Source organism: Trichomycterus rosablanca, chromosome 16 (genome assembly GCF_030014385.1).
Source record: "Trichomycterus rosablanca isolate fTriRos1 chromosome 16, fTriRos1.hap1, whole genome shotgun sequence".
Classification (NCBI taxonomy): Eukaryota; Metazoa; Chordata; class Actinopteri; order Siluriformes; family Trichomycteridae; genus Trichomycterus; species Trichomycterus rosablanca.
In genome coordinates, this window is record NC_086003.1 from 3,234,371 (window position 1) to 3,252,061 (window position 17,691).

A 17,691-nucleotide genomic window follows, 5' to 3' on the forward strand; every position below is an offset into this window, starting at 1 on the left:
TCTGCATTAGTTACTTAAAATCTTATTTGATGATTATTCAAGTCTTGACAATAAACACAATCTACTTTAACTAGGTCTACCACACGAACCTATATCTATAATTAAACTCTTATGGAATCTTTGTCCATTCTCCTCAAAAGGATGATAGTTTTTGTGCTGCACCTACCACTTTTATACATTCTCTATGGAATTTAAATCCAAAAACTGAAAAGACCATTCCAAGATATTCCAGGACTGATTTTTTAACCAAGCATTAAAAAATTGTTTAATGGAAGTCTTGGTTGTCTTGGAAGTGTGCTTGGGTAGTTTACCACCCAAACCTATACCTATAATTACTGACAAAAACAAACTATAACTGTAACTGGGCCATCACCGCAAATTTTCAGCTGGCAATTAACTGTCATACACTAAATTGTGATTAATTATTTCGTTATTTTATTACCTGGTGACACTGGGTGGAGTCACTTAAGTTCCTCCGGGGACCTAAAGTGGGAAAAGAACACACTCTCCATCACCAAGAGGGCTCAACAGAGCATGTGCTTCCTGAGACAGCTAAGGAAATTCAATGATCCAGTTCTACACAGCAATCATCAAGTCCATCCTCACATTATGTATTACCATCTGGTTTGGTTCCTCCACATCACATGAATGAATCCAGCTCCAACACAAACTGCTGCACAGTTTCAAACTTAAATAGCTTTTAAAATACTCCAAAACAAATTGTATTTTATCAAGTGTAACCCACATTACATACTACAACTCTTATACTGACACACTTAATATTTATTGCATAAAAAATATTTTTATTCATAGCTTCAATAGCATTTAAAGTATTCAGCATATTAATAACTTCAGTAGCTTTTAAAATATGCAGCAAATTGCTTCAAAACAAGTTGTATTTTATCAAGTGTAACCCACATTACACACAACTCTTATACTGACACTTTTACCCTTTATTAAATAATAAAAAACAGATTTTTATTCATAACTTCAATAGTATTTAAAGTATTCAGCATATTAATAACTTCAATAGCTTTTAAACAAGTTGTAGTTTATCAAGTGGAACCCACATTAAACACCTGCCATCCCACCCCCCACCCTCTGCCCTGTGCCAACCCGCCAGCCCAGGGTGTTTCTTATTTCCAGTTCTGAAAGTTGGCAACCTTACATTGGATACAAGCGTCTGCTAAATGCTGAAAAGGTTAATGTAAATGTAATTGTAAGCTTGCTGGGCTCCTGTACATTTGTGCTTTTAACGCGTGGACTCACAATGTTTACCTGAAGAACCGATTCAAAGAGTCGACTCGGTCGCGAACGACACATTAACACTTGCATGTTTAACCAGTAATGGCGGATTAGGTCGCTGCGTGTTTCTCTATTTAAGACTAAAATGTCCGTGTGTGAAGGCAGCGCATCGCGTTTAGCAGTTAGTGAGAACACTGATACTGTTCATGTAAACACGGCCTCTGTTTCAGACGCCGAAACGATACAAAACAGTAACAGTGACGTTACTAATGTCCGTAATGTTGAAGAAGGTGAGTCCGGTAATGGTGAACTAGCCGATACGGCTAACTGTGTGTTTCACATTAATATAGCCATGTTTAGTTCTACCAGAAGCACTTTAATTACTTTTAACACCGTCTTACAACACAATGTTTGAGATTAAAGGGTTCAGTTGTTACATTAGCTGACGCTAACGAGTTTAAATAAATAAGTGCCACATAGTCGGTTGGTTTGCTAGCGTTAGCAACCTAACAGCTAATCTTTCATCTCAAACAGTATGTAGCTAAAACAGTCAACTTAAAAAGCACACGGGTTCTAGTTAGCTGGTTAATTTTAGGTTATTATCCATTATACCGTTTTGGTAGGTAGTTAAGTCCCAAACTGTAACCTACGCAAAGTACGTATTACTTACACACTATATAATACAGTAGGATGCAATTTGGGACGCAGCCTTTTGTAGGCTATTGTATCACCCACCATTACATATCCGTAATATATTATATACACATTTACAGTTGGAAACAAATATTCAGCCCTCCTTATCTTAAAAGGTATTATGATTATGTGTATACAATTGATTATACATTTAAAAGTTGACAATTTTAATTTAAACATCTAGATCTCTTGACAAATATCAGTGTTCACTATTATTCACTCCCACCCTCAGCTTCAGTATCTTCTAGCGATTAAGATCATTGAAAACCATCGTCCTTTTGAGGGCACTGGGCAAAGATTCCACAAGAGGTGTCAGAAGCTTGTTAGCAATGATTTTGTATGGGATCAAAATCCAGAGACCGAGAACACCACTCCAGGACTGATTTCTTTACCAAGCTTTTTTTTTTTGTCTTGGAAGTGTGCTTAACATCATAGTCTTGTTGCGAAGTCCAGTTATCACCAAGGTTCAATTTCACCACAGAAGGCATAACATTCCTTTTTAAAATACCTTGGTATTTCCGTTAGTGCATGATGATTGTCACATGGTCAGTTCCTGCAGCCGAAAACATCCCCACTTAATCTCTGATGCTTTAATGTGGGGATAGTCTCACCTTTGTTTTGCCATCCTTTGATACATATGGCCAAACAGTTTCACTTTTGATTATACGCTCCATCAAACTGTCTCCCAGTGCTCTGCTGGTGAATCCAAATTCCTTCTGCTGTATTCTAGTCAACTGTGCTTCTTGGTCAAGAGTGACACATTTGTCCCAGCCTTCATTAGGGCATCCTGTAAATTTTTTACAGTAACGGGTTTTGTTTTTGTTGTCCTGATAAGATTGCTAAGACCTCTGGACAAAAATTTGGTCTTTCTTCCACATTCCAAAAATGGTGAATACCTTAAATTCACTCTTCATTATATATTGCAAAAACACAAGTGGATAATAAAGCAACATAAATCACTTGAGTAAGCTAGTGGGTTTTGTAAGCTGTCAAACAGCTTAAATGCACCTTGGATGTTAAGTGTACACTGTAGCGGAGGAATGAAACACCAGCCACTTCCATTGGAACAGAAATATTCCATCATGTTGATCAGGCCTAGGCCTTGGGATAAATTGACATCCTGTCCAGAGGGCGTTACTGCATTGCGCCCAGTGATTGCGGGAAAACCAGACACACCGCAAACCTGACCAGGATAAACGAAAGGTTTGATTTTTGTCCAATATCAGTGCCAGAGTTCCTGCAGACAAAGCACAACAAGCTTATGGTCAGGTGTTTACATATTTTTGGTGGACATTGGCGGTACAACTTGTAGGATAACTGTTAGAGTTTATAGCTGATCTTATTTAATGCCCAAATAATTGCCAGGGAGTTTTACAGAATAAAACAGGGCCGTAATTGTCTCCTTAATTGGGTAGTGTACAATAAGAAATGACATGGTTTCTTCAAAAACACTTTCATAACTCTATAGCTCTGCTGCTTTTTTGTTTTGCAGAAACCCCCAATGATAATGAACTTCTTAAAGGCTTGCTGACCGATACTTTTTGTCAAGTGTGTGAGGCAGTACTGTTGTTTGAGTCTCAAAGAATATCTCACTATCAGGTTTGTGTGTTTCCATGTGCTTTTTATGTTCCTCATGTATTGAGAATCGTGAAAGGAAATACATGAACAGTCTTTATTCAACATTGTAAATGGTACCTTTCTTACTTTTAAGGGAAAGAAGCATGCTCAGCGGGTTCAGATCTACCTCCGGAGCAAGAAGGCTGAAAGGAGCAAGCAGAACAAAGAACACGGTAGCATTCAGGTAAATCACAGATAGTGCTCATGCTGTACATTAGGATTTAGCTTGTTTGCTTTTGTGGCTAATGTTACATCACCTGTTGTGTGTATCAGGGTTGTAGTGCAGGCCCAGAGAAGTTCTGTGAGCTGTGCAACATGGTCTTTAGTTCCCCAGTGGTCGCCAGGTCTCACTATGAGGGTAAAGTCCATGCCAAGAATTTGAGGAAATCCAATGCTACACTGTCTGTAGGTAAGTCAAACAAGTACCTGACTACCAGATTAATGCATGGTACAAGTAGAATGTCAACTAGATATACAGTGTACTATTTTGCAATGCATAGATCTTTTCAGCTTACAAGACATATTATCCTTGGTAGATTCCAAGGCCATGGCACATCCAGTGGTTCACCCTGTAACAGTCATAGAGGCCACTACACAGTGCAAGGTGAATCAGGAACAGAAGGAAAGCTCTGACCCTACTTCCCAGGAGGTCGACCTGAACGATCCCAACAAGTACTGCAAGCTGTGTACGGCCTCATTCAACAACCCGCTAATGGCTCAGCAGCACTACAGTGGTCGCAAGCACCAGCGCAAACAGGCACAGCAGGAGATGCTGAACAGTCTCGGCGAAACATCTGAACATGGTATTATGGCATTTATTCAAAGTAACCTGTAATACAGTAAAACTTTCCCAGGGACCCAACAGTGGCAACTTGGTGGTGGTGGTGGGGCTTAAACCAGTGACCCTCTGATAACTAGTCCAACAGAAGAAGCTCTGAGATACCACTGCCCTACCACCAATTTATAAACCATCAGACACATGTTTAACTGTCTACAATTCATGTATATGAAACAATACCTATACTAGGTATAGAGTTAAAAAGGAGATAAACCCTGTCTCTAATGGTTCCTACTCTTGCACAATAATACAATTAATTGTTTGTTGGTGGTTATATAGACTCCAAATGACCTCAGGTAATCGAAGAGAGCAAGTGAGAGAAAGAGTAAGGCTGTATCTGCGCTCGGTGCATTAAGCAATAGCAGTGTTGCTGCTTGAAACACCAATATTAGAAAACAAGATCAATAAAACAAATGTCTCTTTGAAAAACACCATTAATTTTATTGTGTTTTAGGGCTTTTATGATAGATAATCCAGAGTATTTTTTCAAAAATGTAAAGTTTTGGTGTGTAATCCATGATTTAAATTCCCTTAATTTTCTTGCCATCATTGAGATTGTATGATTATTTTTTTGCAGTTAATTCCCTCACATGTCCACTGTGCTGCGTGACTTTCGGCTCTGTCGATGTGTACCAGACTCACATGCAGGGCAAGAAGCACCACATGAAGTGAGTTCATTCTTTTAATTTCTATTCGTCCCGAGTGGGGCGGCACGGTGGCTAAGTGGGTAGCACTGTCGCCTCACAGCAAGAAGGTCCTGGGCTCGATCCACAGGTGGGGTGGTCCGGGTCCTTTCTGTGTGGAGTTTGCATGTTCTCCCCGTGTCTGTGTGGGTTTTCCTCCGGGAGCTCCGGTTTCCTCCCACAGTCCAAGGACGTGCAAGTGAGGTGAACTGGAGATACAAAATTGTCCATGACTGTGTTTGAAATAACCCTGTGAACCTTGTGTAATAAGTGACTACTGTTCCTGTCAAGTGTAAAATCCTAACAAACAAAAAAACTAACAAACAATTTGTCCCAAATGTAGACAAGCAACCTCTGAACGTCTTTGGTGTTCAGAGTTTTAGGCTGAAACTAAAAGCCTTATTTTGCTCAAATCTAATAGAAGTAAAGAAGTAAAATAAAGGTCTAAATTATTTCACAATTTTCTTAAGTCACTTTTTGAAGCAATACTTTTTTAAATATCACTTATATTTTTAAATGCAACCTGATGTTTTTTAAACACCTCTTGGTTATAAATAAATCTTAAGTAAAACTACTACAGTAAAATGAGTTTGTTGTTATTTATATGTGTTTATTGTCAGTATTTACACATGCTCTGGTTAATTTTGTGTTCTAACCCTCACCTATTGAGGTTGATAGGTGTGCATTCGGACTGACTTTCAAATTGTAAAAGACCCACATTATTCTAGTAGTCGAAAGCTTTCTAGTAGCAAATATTAGGTTTGTTTTTCCAGTGAACATTTTGGTAGATCTTCTACATTACAGCTAAGAAAATTATGAATTTCATTTCTGGCCATACTTTTAGTCTACTCATTTCCACAAGATTAATTGCTAAATTCTTTTTCTCTTCAGAGAGAGGAAGATAGTTGATTTATGTAAGAAGAAAGAGTTCGACTCGTTCCAGGACGAGCTAGCCGACTACATACAGGTCCAGAGGGCTCGCGGTCTGGAACCCAAAACAAAGCAGAGCTCTGAAATTCAGGGACAGGAACAGAACGTGGAGGATGAGCAGGAGGATGAAGGTGCTGAGTTTGATGAGAAGCTGCAGTTTCCTGCTAATATGTCAGATCTTCCTCGACCTGCATTTTATTCACAACACCGGCGCCCGCCGTTCAATCCTCAGCCCATCCACGCTGCCGGCAGAGGAAGATTCCACCAGGGCTGTACACCCTACCCACCTCCACTCATCCCTGGCCTGACGGGCAGGGCATTGCGAAAGAGGAGGTTACTGGAGACTTATAGCTCCTCTTCGTCTTCACATTCGGACTCCTCTTCGTCCTCTTACAGTAGCAGCAGCAGTGGTAGCAGTGAGGGCAGCAGGGACGAGAGCAGACTGAGAAGAAAGAGAAAAGAAGGGACAAAAAGACGGAGAAAGCAGGGAAATGTTCCTGATGAGAGTGTGGAAAAAACAAGAAGAAAAAGAAGCAAGGATAGAAGAACAAGAGAAGATGCCAAGAAAGCTAGGAGACAGAGAGACTCGAGTTCAGAGAATGAGCAAGAGAAGACGCAGAAGGAGAAAAAGCACAGCAGGGGGCGTCATAAAAAAGGACATGGAAAGAGACTAAAGGAGAACCAGCTCTCTGTTGATGGAGGGCTTAATGTGGGAAATGATAAAGTGCAGACAGTAGAGCAGCAGACATTAGAAAGAACAGAACATATAGAGGAAAAATCAAAGCAGAAAAAAGAGAAGAAGAAACAGGAACGAGGGGACAACAGGACAGAAGAGGAGAAGCTCTGGGATGAAACCATCCTAGGGATATTCTAATCATTATGAGATGCAGTTTAGTTGTCAATATGTTACATATATTATTACGATTCTTAAGGACATTTAACTGTTGCAGAATGTATAACTATTTCATTTTCCTTATTTAAACACTCACTTCTACATGCATAAACATAAATGCTTACTAGATAACGTGGCAAAGAATGTACGGTTAATGCTGCACCCTTATTTATGTTCAGTTTGACTGTCATCTCTGCATGGTTGTCCAAATAATTACCAGTAGGTTTACTGTCCCTAGGAATACTTCTTGGTCTTAAAGGTTCCAGACTTACCCTGACCCCAACTTTGAAAATAATAGTAATGACAAATAGCCAGCAAAGCTTGAAACCTGGCAGATTAAAACTTTGATGACACTTTATTTAGAGTTTGACTCTCGGTGGTGGTGGGCTGGCACGTTAAACTACTGCACCACCTGAGCTCTGTTATCAGCAGTTTTTATGTGATTATATAGACATTATGACAAATCATGAAGGACTTTATGAAAAGCATCACTGTAAATAAACTGTAATAAAACTGTTTTGATGCACCTTTCCTACATTTTCTACAAAAGTTTGTAATACTACTTCTCTAGATGTTCACACTCCTCCTATGTGCCGTTTTGTTTCATGTACAAAAGCGCCTTGTACCTTGAGGAGTCTCTGAAGCCCCCTGAGATCTCCTGTTTTCAAAGAATCCTGTGGTTTTGTTCCCTGTGTCTCAGTCAAACCTTCGACCCCCAAAAGGCATGCGCCTTGCCCACATCCTCCGTCTTTACGACCCTCACAAAGGCTTCTGAGGTGTTCTAGACCTTCAAGTGAGACTGGAGGGGGGGCGATTAGAGCCTGCAGCCCAAACTCCCACACTCCGAATGTAGCAGCTAAACTGCCTACAGCAGTTACATGATATTATAAATGTATAATATATGTAATAATGTTTAAATTAAGCTTCTTAATAAATAATTTCTTTACAGGTTTGTCGGGCTTGAGATCAAGTGCAATCTTAGGTTTAGAAGTTTTATTTCAAAAATCAGCAAAACATCTATTCAAGTATAAAACTCCTATGTACATTTCTTACTTTAACTGTGGCAGGGATTGTATATCTACAGTATTTTGTTTAACCTTTTAAATTTTACAATTTTGTCTAATACATTTCTGCTTGTAAACCTTGTTTGCAGGGTTAGCTACTAAATTTATAAAAAATAAATAATTTTTTTTTGATTTTTTTACACAGCAGCAGCCTCTGTACAACTACTAAAAACCAGCAGTTGTCTCCATTTGATTTTATGAAAACCGTTAATTTAAAATAGACAAATATATTTATTATTTGCTTGAAAAATACATTTTTATTCCATAATCTGATCTCATGTTAAGAACAATAAGTCAGATATTACTTTACAAGGTTATTTCAGTCTGTAAATGCAACACAAAACATTTCATCCATGTGGAAACCAAACTGTGCAGTTTGTATACAGCTTTTTCTTTGCATAATACAGTCTTAGGTTCCATTTCTTGATGCAGCGGTGGACTGTGTTTACTTGACAATGGTTATCTAAAGTACTCCAAGCCCATGTGACTTTAATAACGTAAATCTGTCTGAGGGCTCGAATGTCTTAAACATTCAACACCGAGTTTGGAAACCAAATTGTGCAGTTTGTATTTAGCTTTTTATTTACATAATACAATCTTAAGTTCCTTTTCTTGATGCAGCGGTGGACTGTGTTAACTGACAATGATTATCTAAAGTACTCTAAGCCGTCTGAGGGCTCAAATGTCTCAAACATTCAACAGCGGGTTTGGAAACCAAATTGTGGTTTGTATACAGCTTTTTCTTTACATAATACAGTCTTAGATTCTTAGATTCCATTTCTTGATGCAGCGGTGGACTGTGTTAACTGGCAATGGTTTTCTAAAGTACTCCAAGCCCATGAGACAATATTTAATCATGCAAAGCCGTCTGAGGGCTCAAATGTCTTAAACATTCAACACCGGGTTTGGAAACCAAATTGTGCAGTTTGTATACAGCTTTTTCTTTACATAATACAGTCTTAGATTCCATTTCTTGATACAGCGGTGGACTGTGTTAATTTGACAATGGTTATCAAAGTACTCCAAGCCCATGTGACTATATTTAATCACGCAAAGCTGTCTGCGGGCTTAAAGGTCACAAACATTTCACAGTGGGTTTGGAAACCAAATTACACAGTTCGTATATAGCTTTCTCTTCACATAATGCAGTCTTAAATTCCATTTCTTGATGCAGCGGTGGACTGTGTTAACTGACAATGATTATCTAAAGTACTCCAAGCCCATGTGACTATATTTAATCACAGTATCATGACGGTTTCTTATGCAAAGCCGCCTGAGGGCTCGAAGGTCACAAATATTTAACAGTGGGTTTTGTCTTTGCCCTACGCACACTGAGATCTCTCCAGATTCCCTGAATATTTTCACAATATTATAAATGGTAGATGGTGAGAGACCTCAATTATCTGTAATCTTGCACTGAGTAACAAAGTAGTGAGCCAAGACCCCTCATTGTTTGTAAAGACTAAGACTTTGGTGGATCCTCTTTATAACCAATCCTGATAGCCTTAGTACTGTTATTAATTCACCTGCTTATTGTGAAATGTTTCAAACAAACATGGTCTTGACTACCTAACCACTACATATGATTAAATAAAATAGTTTTGAAACCACCGCTTTAACATACCCTAGTTGCTAGTTGTTTATTCATGCTTTTTTGTGTAAAAAAGACAGTTGAAGACCACTGAATGCACATTTGGATAAGAAACAACAACATAAGCTGTGATAGTGTGTTATGGAAATCTAGTAAGACTGTATAATGTGTTTATGTGGTTTGCTATAACTCCAGCAGTGTGGATGCACAGAGGGCTGGTGGTGTGCTGCAGATGTTGGGTTAGGTCACACACCTGGGCATGGGTTAACATCAGAGCTGCTCACATTTCACCATGCTTACAGAGGTGAGGTAGAAGACATCAACTTGTTATTGTTTTTTGCTATGAAAAAAGCAAGAGGTCGAGTCAGTTGTTAAGCATCATTGTTTGCTGTTATTTTTATTTATTTTATTTTAATTTATTTTGCAAAGAAATGAACACTGGGGGATTATGCATGTGTTATAATGCTTGTAAACGATTACTGCACGAACTAAGTTGCTTAAATAATTAGAATCCCTGAACTATGTTAGATCATTAACATTAATGGGTTAATAATAGATATATTCTATATAGATTAAATAAATAAATATATATATGTAGTGTATATTAAATTAGTTTTCTTTCGGCTGCTCCTGTATACAGCCGTCACCACAACGTACCTCGTCTCCATACCTGTGTATAGTTTTTACGCCAGACTTAAAATGTTTAAAGAACTGATTTTCTGTACCCAGTAATACCAGTAATGCTCTCCAATGATTAACAATACCAGCATGATTCAAATTATTTATATTTGTGTAAAGCGATGCTGACCCTGTCAACGCACCATGACAATAAAGTAGGGTCTTTTTTCCGATGCAAAACCCTACCTCATCTTCAATTAAATTCTTACAAACATAAAAGTACTTTGATGTCACATGTGCCATGTGTTTTTTGTAGAATTTGTAGAATTTGTAGAATTTGATGGACAAAAAAAACGTTTAATAATAAAATTTCTTTTAAAGACGCCCTTGAAGTTGTTATTGTCGTTCTTAATGATTAGGAAGTACTTTTTTTATAAGCTTAAGTCAATTAAATGTAATCTGTTTGTGTATGTGTGTGTGTGTGTGTGTGTATTTGTGTGTGTGTATTTGTGTGTGTGTGTGTGAGTGTGTGTGTCTATGACCTGACTCTTGCTCTGATAGGTTCAGTCAGTGGTTGAGCCTGAAACACTCCAGTTCCTCCCTGCTGTATAACATAAGAAAAAGGACCGACAGATAAAGTAAAGCAAAAACACGACCTGTACTGACAGCACTCGACCTACAATGATCCTCAAGTACATCTGCAGTTTTCTCCTTCTTCTAACAGGAGGTAAGATCTTTCCAAATATAATATAATAATGATAACGTAAAGGCAGGCAGAGACGCAGGCCTGAATCGATGAGACTGTTATACTGTCAGCATGTTTTATTCTTCTGTAGAAAAACTGTCCGTTACTTTGGCTCGTCTTGGAGTCTTTAAGGTCTCATTACAGATAAATTCTGTTGTTTAATTCACTACGCTTTAGTGCATGAGCAGAATTGTTTTAAGTTGAGTTTTAGCGATGATGACACTGATGTACTGAATATATCCACTAGGCCGAATGACACCTTTCACTACAGAGTTACAAATTAAAGAATTGCATATGTTAAGAAAACACTATCTTGCTTTATATTAGAATTCTGTGCAGAATGTTGTTTGCATTACTACAGTAAAAAAGCAAAATGTATGCAAAGCATTAGTATTTTTTTAAACTTTAGGATCTTTAAATGTTATTTCACTTATTAAGTATTGGAATCATTACATATAGGTTGTAACAACATTAATGTATGTATTTTTTGTGTTTGATAAATACAATGATACAATTTGTGCTTGCGCTAATGAAGTGGTCGTTGAAAAATACTGCATTAGTATAAATAAAAGCAAGGATTATTTCTTTTTTGTTTATTAAATATTATTTTGCATGTGTAGTGTGTCATTACCTATATAAAGTACAGGGTGAGTCAAATTATGTTAACACTTGAATGGCAGAAACCATTTATTCATAAAACCTACTTCATATGTGTACGATGATTTACAGGACAGTCTCAACCTGTTCACCATCATGTTCAACACACAAAAACCAGCGAGCCACAGCCCGGACACACATTCCGCGGGGAATAGATCCATCAGTGTTGGTGTTCATTATCCATTAGTGTCAATTATCCATTAGTGTTCATCATTTTGACTCACCCTGTATATTGTTTACATGTTTGTCTTAGTGTCGTAATCTTTGTTTGTATCTGTGTTAAACACTAAAACATGTAAATTTGTGGTAGGTACAGTAACTGAATGCATGTGTTATGTGGTCCAGTATCTTTATTAGTTTGTATTTATGTCTTTTTAAGAGTGATTTCACAAATATGTCCTGATTATAGTTAGTAAATGTAATTATTGGTGTATTTGGCAGGTATATTGTTCACATTGTACACATCATGTCAGTTAAATAGATTCAGAATCAAGGTAATCAATCCAGGTTTTATTCCGCTGAGCTCTAACATTACACATTAATGCATATTAATGAGTCATTATTAAGAATTCTTCAAATTGTACATGAATACGTTGACGATTTAGGGTATGAAATATTGTTTGTGAGCGGTAATTGAAAAAGGCAATTTGTAAATATGTGCTGAGTATAGAATAAAGTGTAAATTCCAGATATTTTTAGTTCAGTATCTCTAATATGACGTTTCTAATTAGGTATCTATTAGGAAAATGTAATATAATGTAATTTATAGCCAAAACAGTGTTAACACATTCCTTAATGTCGTGTTTATTGTCAAACTATATTGTACCTATATTGATTCATCATAATAGTTCGGTCCACATACAGTATGACTTCGAGTTCGTTATTTACCCATAACATCATACTAACATTAGTATCATGCACTTTATGATACTCATTCAGTATCTCCTCACTGGAAAACCTAAAACATTAACATGCTTGTCAGCATAATCTAAAGAAAAAGAGAAAATGTATGCTGCAGTTTACCCCAGACAGTCCATGATGAGTGGGGGAAAAACAGTTTTGCAAGAGGATGCTGTAAAATACAGACATGACATTTGCAATCTCTCCTCTTACAAAATAATATATGTAAAAATAAACAAGTAAATATGTTCCTTACTTTGAGTTCTACTACATTGTTTTTTTTATTGTTGTGTAATTGTACGAACAAGAATAGGATGCACATTTTACAAACATCTTGTGGAAACTTACAAATAGAAAAAAGGGGGTTTTATTTGTTTTGTTTTATTTTAGCTATGTTTTCAACAAAGTAATGCGTTCACTAATCAATGTCAAACCCCAAAACCACCAGACATTTATTAATGGTTCAGCCAGACATGATGTAAAGTAGCCAAAATACTGTACATACATGCATCACATATATAATTGTATTTTTAATTATTTTTATGATGACCAACATCATTAATGTTGTATTCCAAATACACATAATGTTGCATAGTTGTTTTTAGTGTGTTTTAAAATTACACACTAAAAACTATAAATCTGGCTAAAATGTAGTATTGTATAATACTGATGTAATATACAGTACAATTACATTTGATCTGGCCTTGTGGCTATTAATGGAGATTCATCTAAAACTTTCACACAAAACCAAGCATACAAAACATTAGAGCGCCATTCAATCCTATCAACTCTGAAATGCTTTTTTTTAAAACTTATTTATTAAGATTTTAACATCACGTTTTACACTTTGGTTCCGTTCACAACAGGACAGGTAGTTACAGGTTACACATGATTCGTCAGTTTAAGTTTGATATTAAACACTGTCACAAGCAATTTTATATCTCCAATTCACCTCACTTGCATGTCTTTGGACTGTGGGAGGAAACCGGAGCTCCTGGAATAAATACACGCAGACACGGGGAGAACATGCAAACTCCACACAGAAAGGACCCAGACGTCTCTACCTGGGAATTGAACCCAGGACCTTTCTCTCTGTAAGGCACCATGTGAAATCAACTTTTAGTTTTAAACTATCTGCTCTACTACAGTGCTGCTTTTTTTGTACTCAAAACGTAAACTGACTAATAATGTGTTTGTTTTGTTCGGGTTTAACAGGCATGTTTAAATAGACGTCTAGCTGAGGACTTTAACATGATGTATTTTTTTCTGGATTGAACACTTACATTATTGAATTCAAATGGCCTTTTAGTCTTAGCCTCTTTAAAGGCCTCGTAGGTCCAATTCTGTCATTGTAAGATACGGGAATACACCTACCGAATGATACTGAGGCACTTTGATTTCAGCCAGAATGAAAGTTTTTAATGAGCCTTTTAAAGAAAAACAAATGATTACATCAACCCTAATAAAAACTTTTATAACTTTAACCAATTTACACACTAGCGCTTCATATGAATACACAGACTCAGTGTTGTGGCATTTCTGTACTTTAACCAATACGTAAGATTTAATTACAGTATGAAAAACCATACATGATTTTGTATTTACACTATATACCAACACTTTAATACACTTAATCAGAATAATCCAAAGATAATGTTGTACTGTGTACAGTTTAAGTTAGCTTAAAAAATGTTCACTCTAAAATGTGTTGTCTTTATAATATCTTTAAATTACATTTTTAATTAAACAAAGTTGTAATTTATGACCAATATATAACGCTACCAAATTACTAATAGCAAACCAGTTCCATAAAGCTTTCAATAAATATGTGATTTTTTTGGTTAAAAAGTTGGTATGCTGGCTCTGTACAATTAATTTGGATTAGTTAAGACTGTGTTTACGTGACCTAGTGTCAGTCTTTGACTGGAAACCGATCTACTTCTCTGTTTTATCTTGCAGTATCTGCCATAAAGGTCCTTTACCCCAGCATCAATGATGTGGCGACCCTCATGTGTGAATGCCCAGACAGCAAGTGTAATAGGGTCTTCTGGTACAATGTAAAGAGCAACAACAATCCGGAGTTCATTCTGTCCTACAACATTGCGAATAGCAAAAAGTATGGTGATAAGATTAACCAAACCCGCTTCAATCCCTCTTACTCCGGATCAGCTAAAGCTGTATTCACACTGCGCATCACTAACGTACAGGAGGAAGATGCAGGACTCTACTCCTGCCTGCTTAGCAGTGAGGATTCTGCACAGGACCCTAAAAAGCTGATGCCAGCAGGATACTACCTGAGACCCGGAGGTAAAAAGAGCTCCTCCTTCTATCTTTCTAGCTCTCTCTGAATTAATTTCTTGCCATGTTTTAATAACAGTTGGATTATGATACTGTACATAACTTCCAAACTACATGTAATAGTAACATACCGCTACTGATGCTTAATATTAATATAATATCATATTCACAATAGTCTGTTAATTCATGGCAGTGTATTTCATCTCATCTAACAGTCAATAAATAGGCAGTTTTAGAGGACCAGTGGCACCATTTGGTGCAAAACCATTTTAACATGTTCCCATATTCAAGAAACTATTTAAGATGTGTTTGATGAACAGTAACATTAGGTTAAACACCTGCTTCAGTCAGCAAATCATCAAAACATCAGATTGAATCTTTTATAAAAAGTTAAGGAGCACAGGTAAAAAAGATTTCACCAACTTTATCCCTGTCCCTCTGGCGACAACACTGCCCACCAAGCCACCATGCTGCCGGAACTGTAGACTATTTATGTCCATCAGACACATTTTTGTCATAATTGGATTTAAATAAACTTTTAGTTACAGCTGCTTCACTACAGAGTTGTTTTTCTTGTACTCAAAATGTAACTTGACCAAAAAATTTATGTTATTAGATTTTTTTGGATGGTTTAACAGGCACATTAAAAATATGGATGAATTTCTTGCCATGTTTTGATAGCAGTTGGATTGTGATATTGAACTTCCAAACTTCATGTAATAGTGGATGGTTCACAACATACCACCCCTGATGCTTAATATTAATATAATATCATATTCACTATCCCTCTGGCGACAGCATTACCCACCAAGCCACCATGCCGCTGGAAATGTAGACTATTAATGTTTATCAGACATATTTTTGCCATTATTTCAGGGTTTTGGTTACAGAACAACAAAGAATCATTGTGTTTGTTCCTGTATGTTCATTAGGTGTTTTTTTAATTATCAGTAGTATGTTTTATACACAGACATTTTAAACATTACATTCAGAGCATTTCATCTTACAAGCACTCTGCATTGAGTCGGTAGAGTGGTTGCTGTACTACATTATGGGTTCTTGGGACCTGGGTTTAATCTTCAGCTGTAGTAACAGTCAACTTGGTCTCTGCTAAGTCATCTGGTTTTCCTTTATGTCACAAAAGCATGTAAAAGATTGGCTGCTATAAGTAAATTACTGAGTGTGTGTTGCCCTGCAATGGAGGAGCACCATGTCTTTGTAGTATTTGTTGACGCTCGATTAACCTTTTTTAATGTATTTGAATGTAATACATTCAGGAAATTTTGTTTAGTTTTTATCTATAATTACTTTTTGAAAGTTTTTGGCAGGAGATAACAGATGGCTGTATTTTTGTGTTTTTAAATTTTTCAGTTGAGCCACCTACTGAGGCTCCTCCAAAAGTCAAACCTGTCACCAAACCAAAGTTGGTTAAGCCTGTTTGCAAGTCCAAGTCTCCAACAGGTATGGGCTTGTGGAAAATATGTGAATTAAAATTTTTTTTTTTTTTTTTGATATTCCACTTTGAGTAGTGTAATACCTTATCAATTACTAATTCATTACAGGCTGCAAGGCCCTTGTGCTTTGGACAGGCGTTGGTGTTCTTCTGGTTCTGGTTGTGGTTCTTATTTCAACACTGTATTACTTTAGCAGTGAGTACACACACACACACACACACACACACACACACACACACACACACACACACACACAGACACAGCTTTAGACAGTGTTTCTTTATTGCATTGACATGTAACAAAGACAGGAACCAGTTTGTACAGGGATGTTGAACAAACATCTACTGGGTTTAAATGTTTCCATGCAGTTTATATCAAACTGAAATATACTGAACAATCAAAATTTAGAATAAACACACACACACACATTCCTAAACCTTTGATAAAATGGTTCCTATATCGGTGTCCTTTGAACAAGCTTACAAAGTGAGAGGGCATTCGCATCTACAAGAATTCAAAAAGTGGTTTAAGCTTAATGATTTATCAAGATTCCTTAAATTGTTAAACACTGTTCAGATTACATTGACTATATCAACATTGTCCAATATTGTCCAGTGGCTGCATGGCAGAACCTTCAACTTTCTGATTGATGGCCCAAAGTTCTGTTAGGCTGTTGTAAAGATTTTCTCCTTACATTATATTGATTACAGTTCTTTATTTTATTGTAATAAAATTGAAGAAGTAGTTAAATTTTTTTTGCTTGTGTTTGATTTGGAGAAACCAAAGCCATATCAAACTTTACAATATTGTGTCTTTCTTTTAAACAGGACTCCCGAGAAAGTGCCGACATCGCTTTGCTAAGTAAGTTATTATGTAGAGTTTTATTACACTTTCAATTTTCACTAATAATTATTTATATATATATACATTTTTCATAAAGTTTAAAATGGGTTAATAAAAGTGAATACATTAATAGGTAGTCCAAAAATGCATTGTATGCATTTTTACATTTACTACAAATATGATATAAAACTTTTTTTTATCAAAGTGGCATACAGTTGAGCAATAAGTTGAGCATTTAGGGCCTTGCTTTAGGGCCCAACAATGGCAAGAGGATTTCAATAAATAATATTATAATAATATAAACCAGAGGTTTTACAGACTTTAAATAGTTTTATAAATTAACTTATCTACCAATTGTATGCAATGTAAATGTAAAATCAGTGATCATGTTTGGTGATAATTTACACCATTTAATATTAATATTGACTTTTCCAGAGCTGAGGTAATTATTCTAAAATAATATACTACAAATTATGAATTACTTCCCTGGAAATGTACAGAACACATACACGTACGTACCAAGACAACCTAAAGTTCGTAAATAGTCTGTTCAGTTCTTTATTACACAAGTATAAAGGCAAATCACTGATAAGCTCAGAAGCAATCTGCGTACAAAGCAAGGA

At 36.5% G+C, this 17,691-nt stretch overlaps 2 protein-coding genes across 3 annotated transcripts; both read left to right on the forward strand.

Annotated features, from left to right (window-relative positions):
• Positions 1-1,347: 1,347 nt before the first annotated feature.
• zmat1 (zinc finger matrin-type 1) lies at positions 1,348-7,850 on the forward strand. Of its 2 annotated transcripts, none has more exons than XM_063011966.1 (7): positions 1,348-1,535; positions 3,407-3,537; positions 3,650-3,739; positions 3,829-3,964; positions 4,092-4,358; positions 4,971-5,061; positions 5,968-7,850. In XM_063011966.1, the coding sequence occupies exons 1-7, from the start codon at positions 1,391-1,393 to the stop codon at positions 6,878-6,880; spliced, it is 1,773 nt and encodes a 590-aa protein (XP_062868036.1). In that variant the 5' UTR covers positions 1,348-1,390; the 3' UTR covers positions 6,881-7,850. The 2 variants fall into 2 exon arrangements, with proteins under 2 accessions (XP_062868036.1, XP_062868037.1); XM_063011967.1 differs by having other exon boundaries at positions 3,431-3,537.
• Positions 7,851-10,852: 3,002 nt separating this feature from the next.
• Positions 10,853-17,090, forward strand: cd8b (cd8 beta). Its single transcript, XM_063012086.1, has 5 exons — positions 10,853-10,898; positions 14,433-14,780; positions 16,143-16,232; positions 16,334-16,420; positions 17,053-17,090. The coding sequence occupies exons 1-5, from the start codon at positions 10,853-10,855 to the stop codon at positions 17,088-17,090; spliced, it is 609 nt and encodes a 202-aa protein (XP_062868156.1).
• Positions 17,091-17,691: the final 601 nt, after the last annotated feature.

Excerpts from the sequence above, each read along its gene's own strand:
- cd8b (XM_063012086.1), top strand. The coding sequence starts at position 10,853 with ATGATCCTCAAGTACATCTGCAGTTTTCTCCTTCTTCTAACAGGAG. Across the intron at positions 10,899-14,432 it reads TCTCCTTCTTCTAACAGGAG|TATCTGCCATAAAGGTCCTT; the intron begins GTAAGATCTTTC and ends TTTATCTTGCAG. Across the intron at positions 14,781-16,142 it reads ATACTACCTGAGACCCGGAG|TTGAGCCACCTACTGAGGCT; the intron begins GTAAAAAGAGCT and ends TAAATTTTTCAG.
- zmat1 (XM_063011966.1), top strand. The coding sequence starts at position 1,391 with ATGTCCGTGTGTGAAGGCAGCGCATCGCGTTTAGCAGTTAGTGAGAAC. Across the intron at positions 3,740-3,828 it reads AAGAACACGGTAGCATTCAG|GGTTGTAGTGCAGGCCCAGA; the intron begins GTAAATCACAGA and ends TGTGTGTATCAG. Across the intron at positions 5,062-5,967 it reads GGCAAGAAGCACCACATGAA|AGAGAGGAAGATAGTTGATT; the intron begins GTGAGTTCATTC and ends TTTTCTCTTCAG.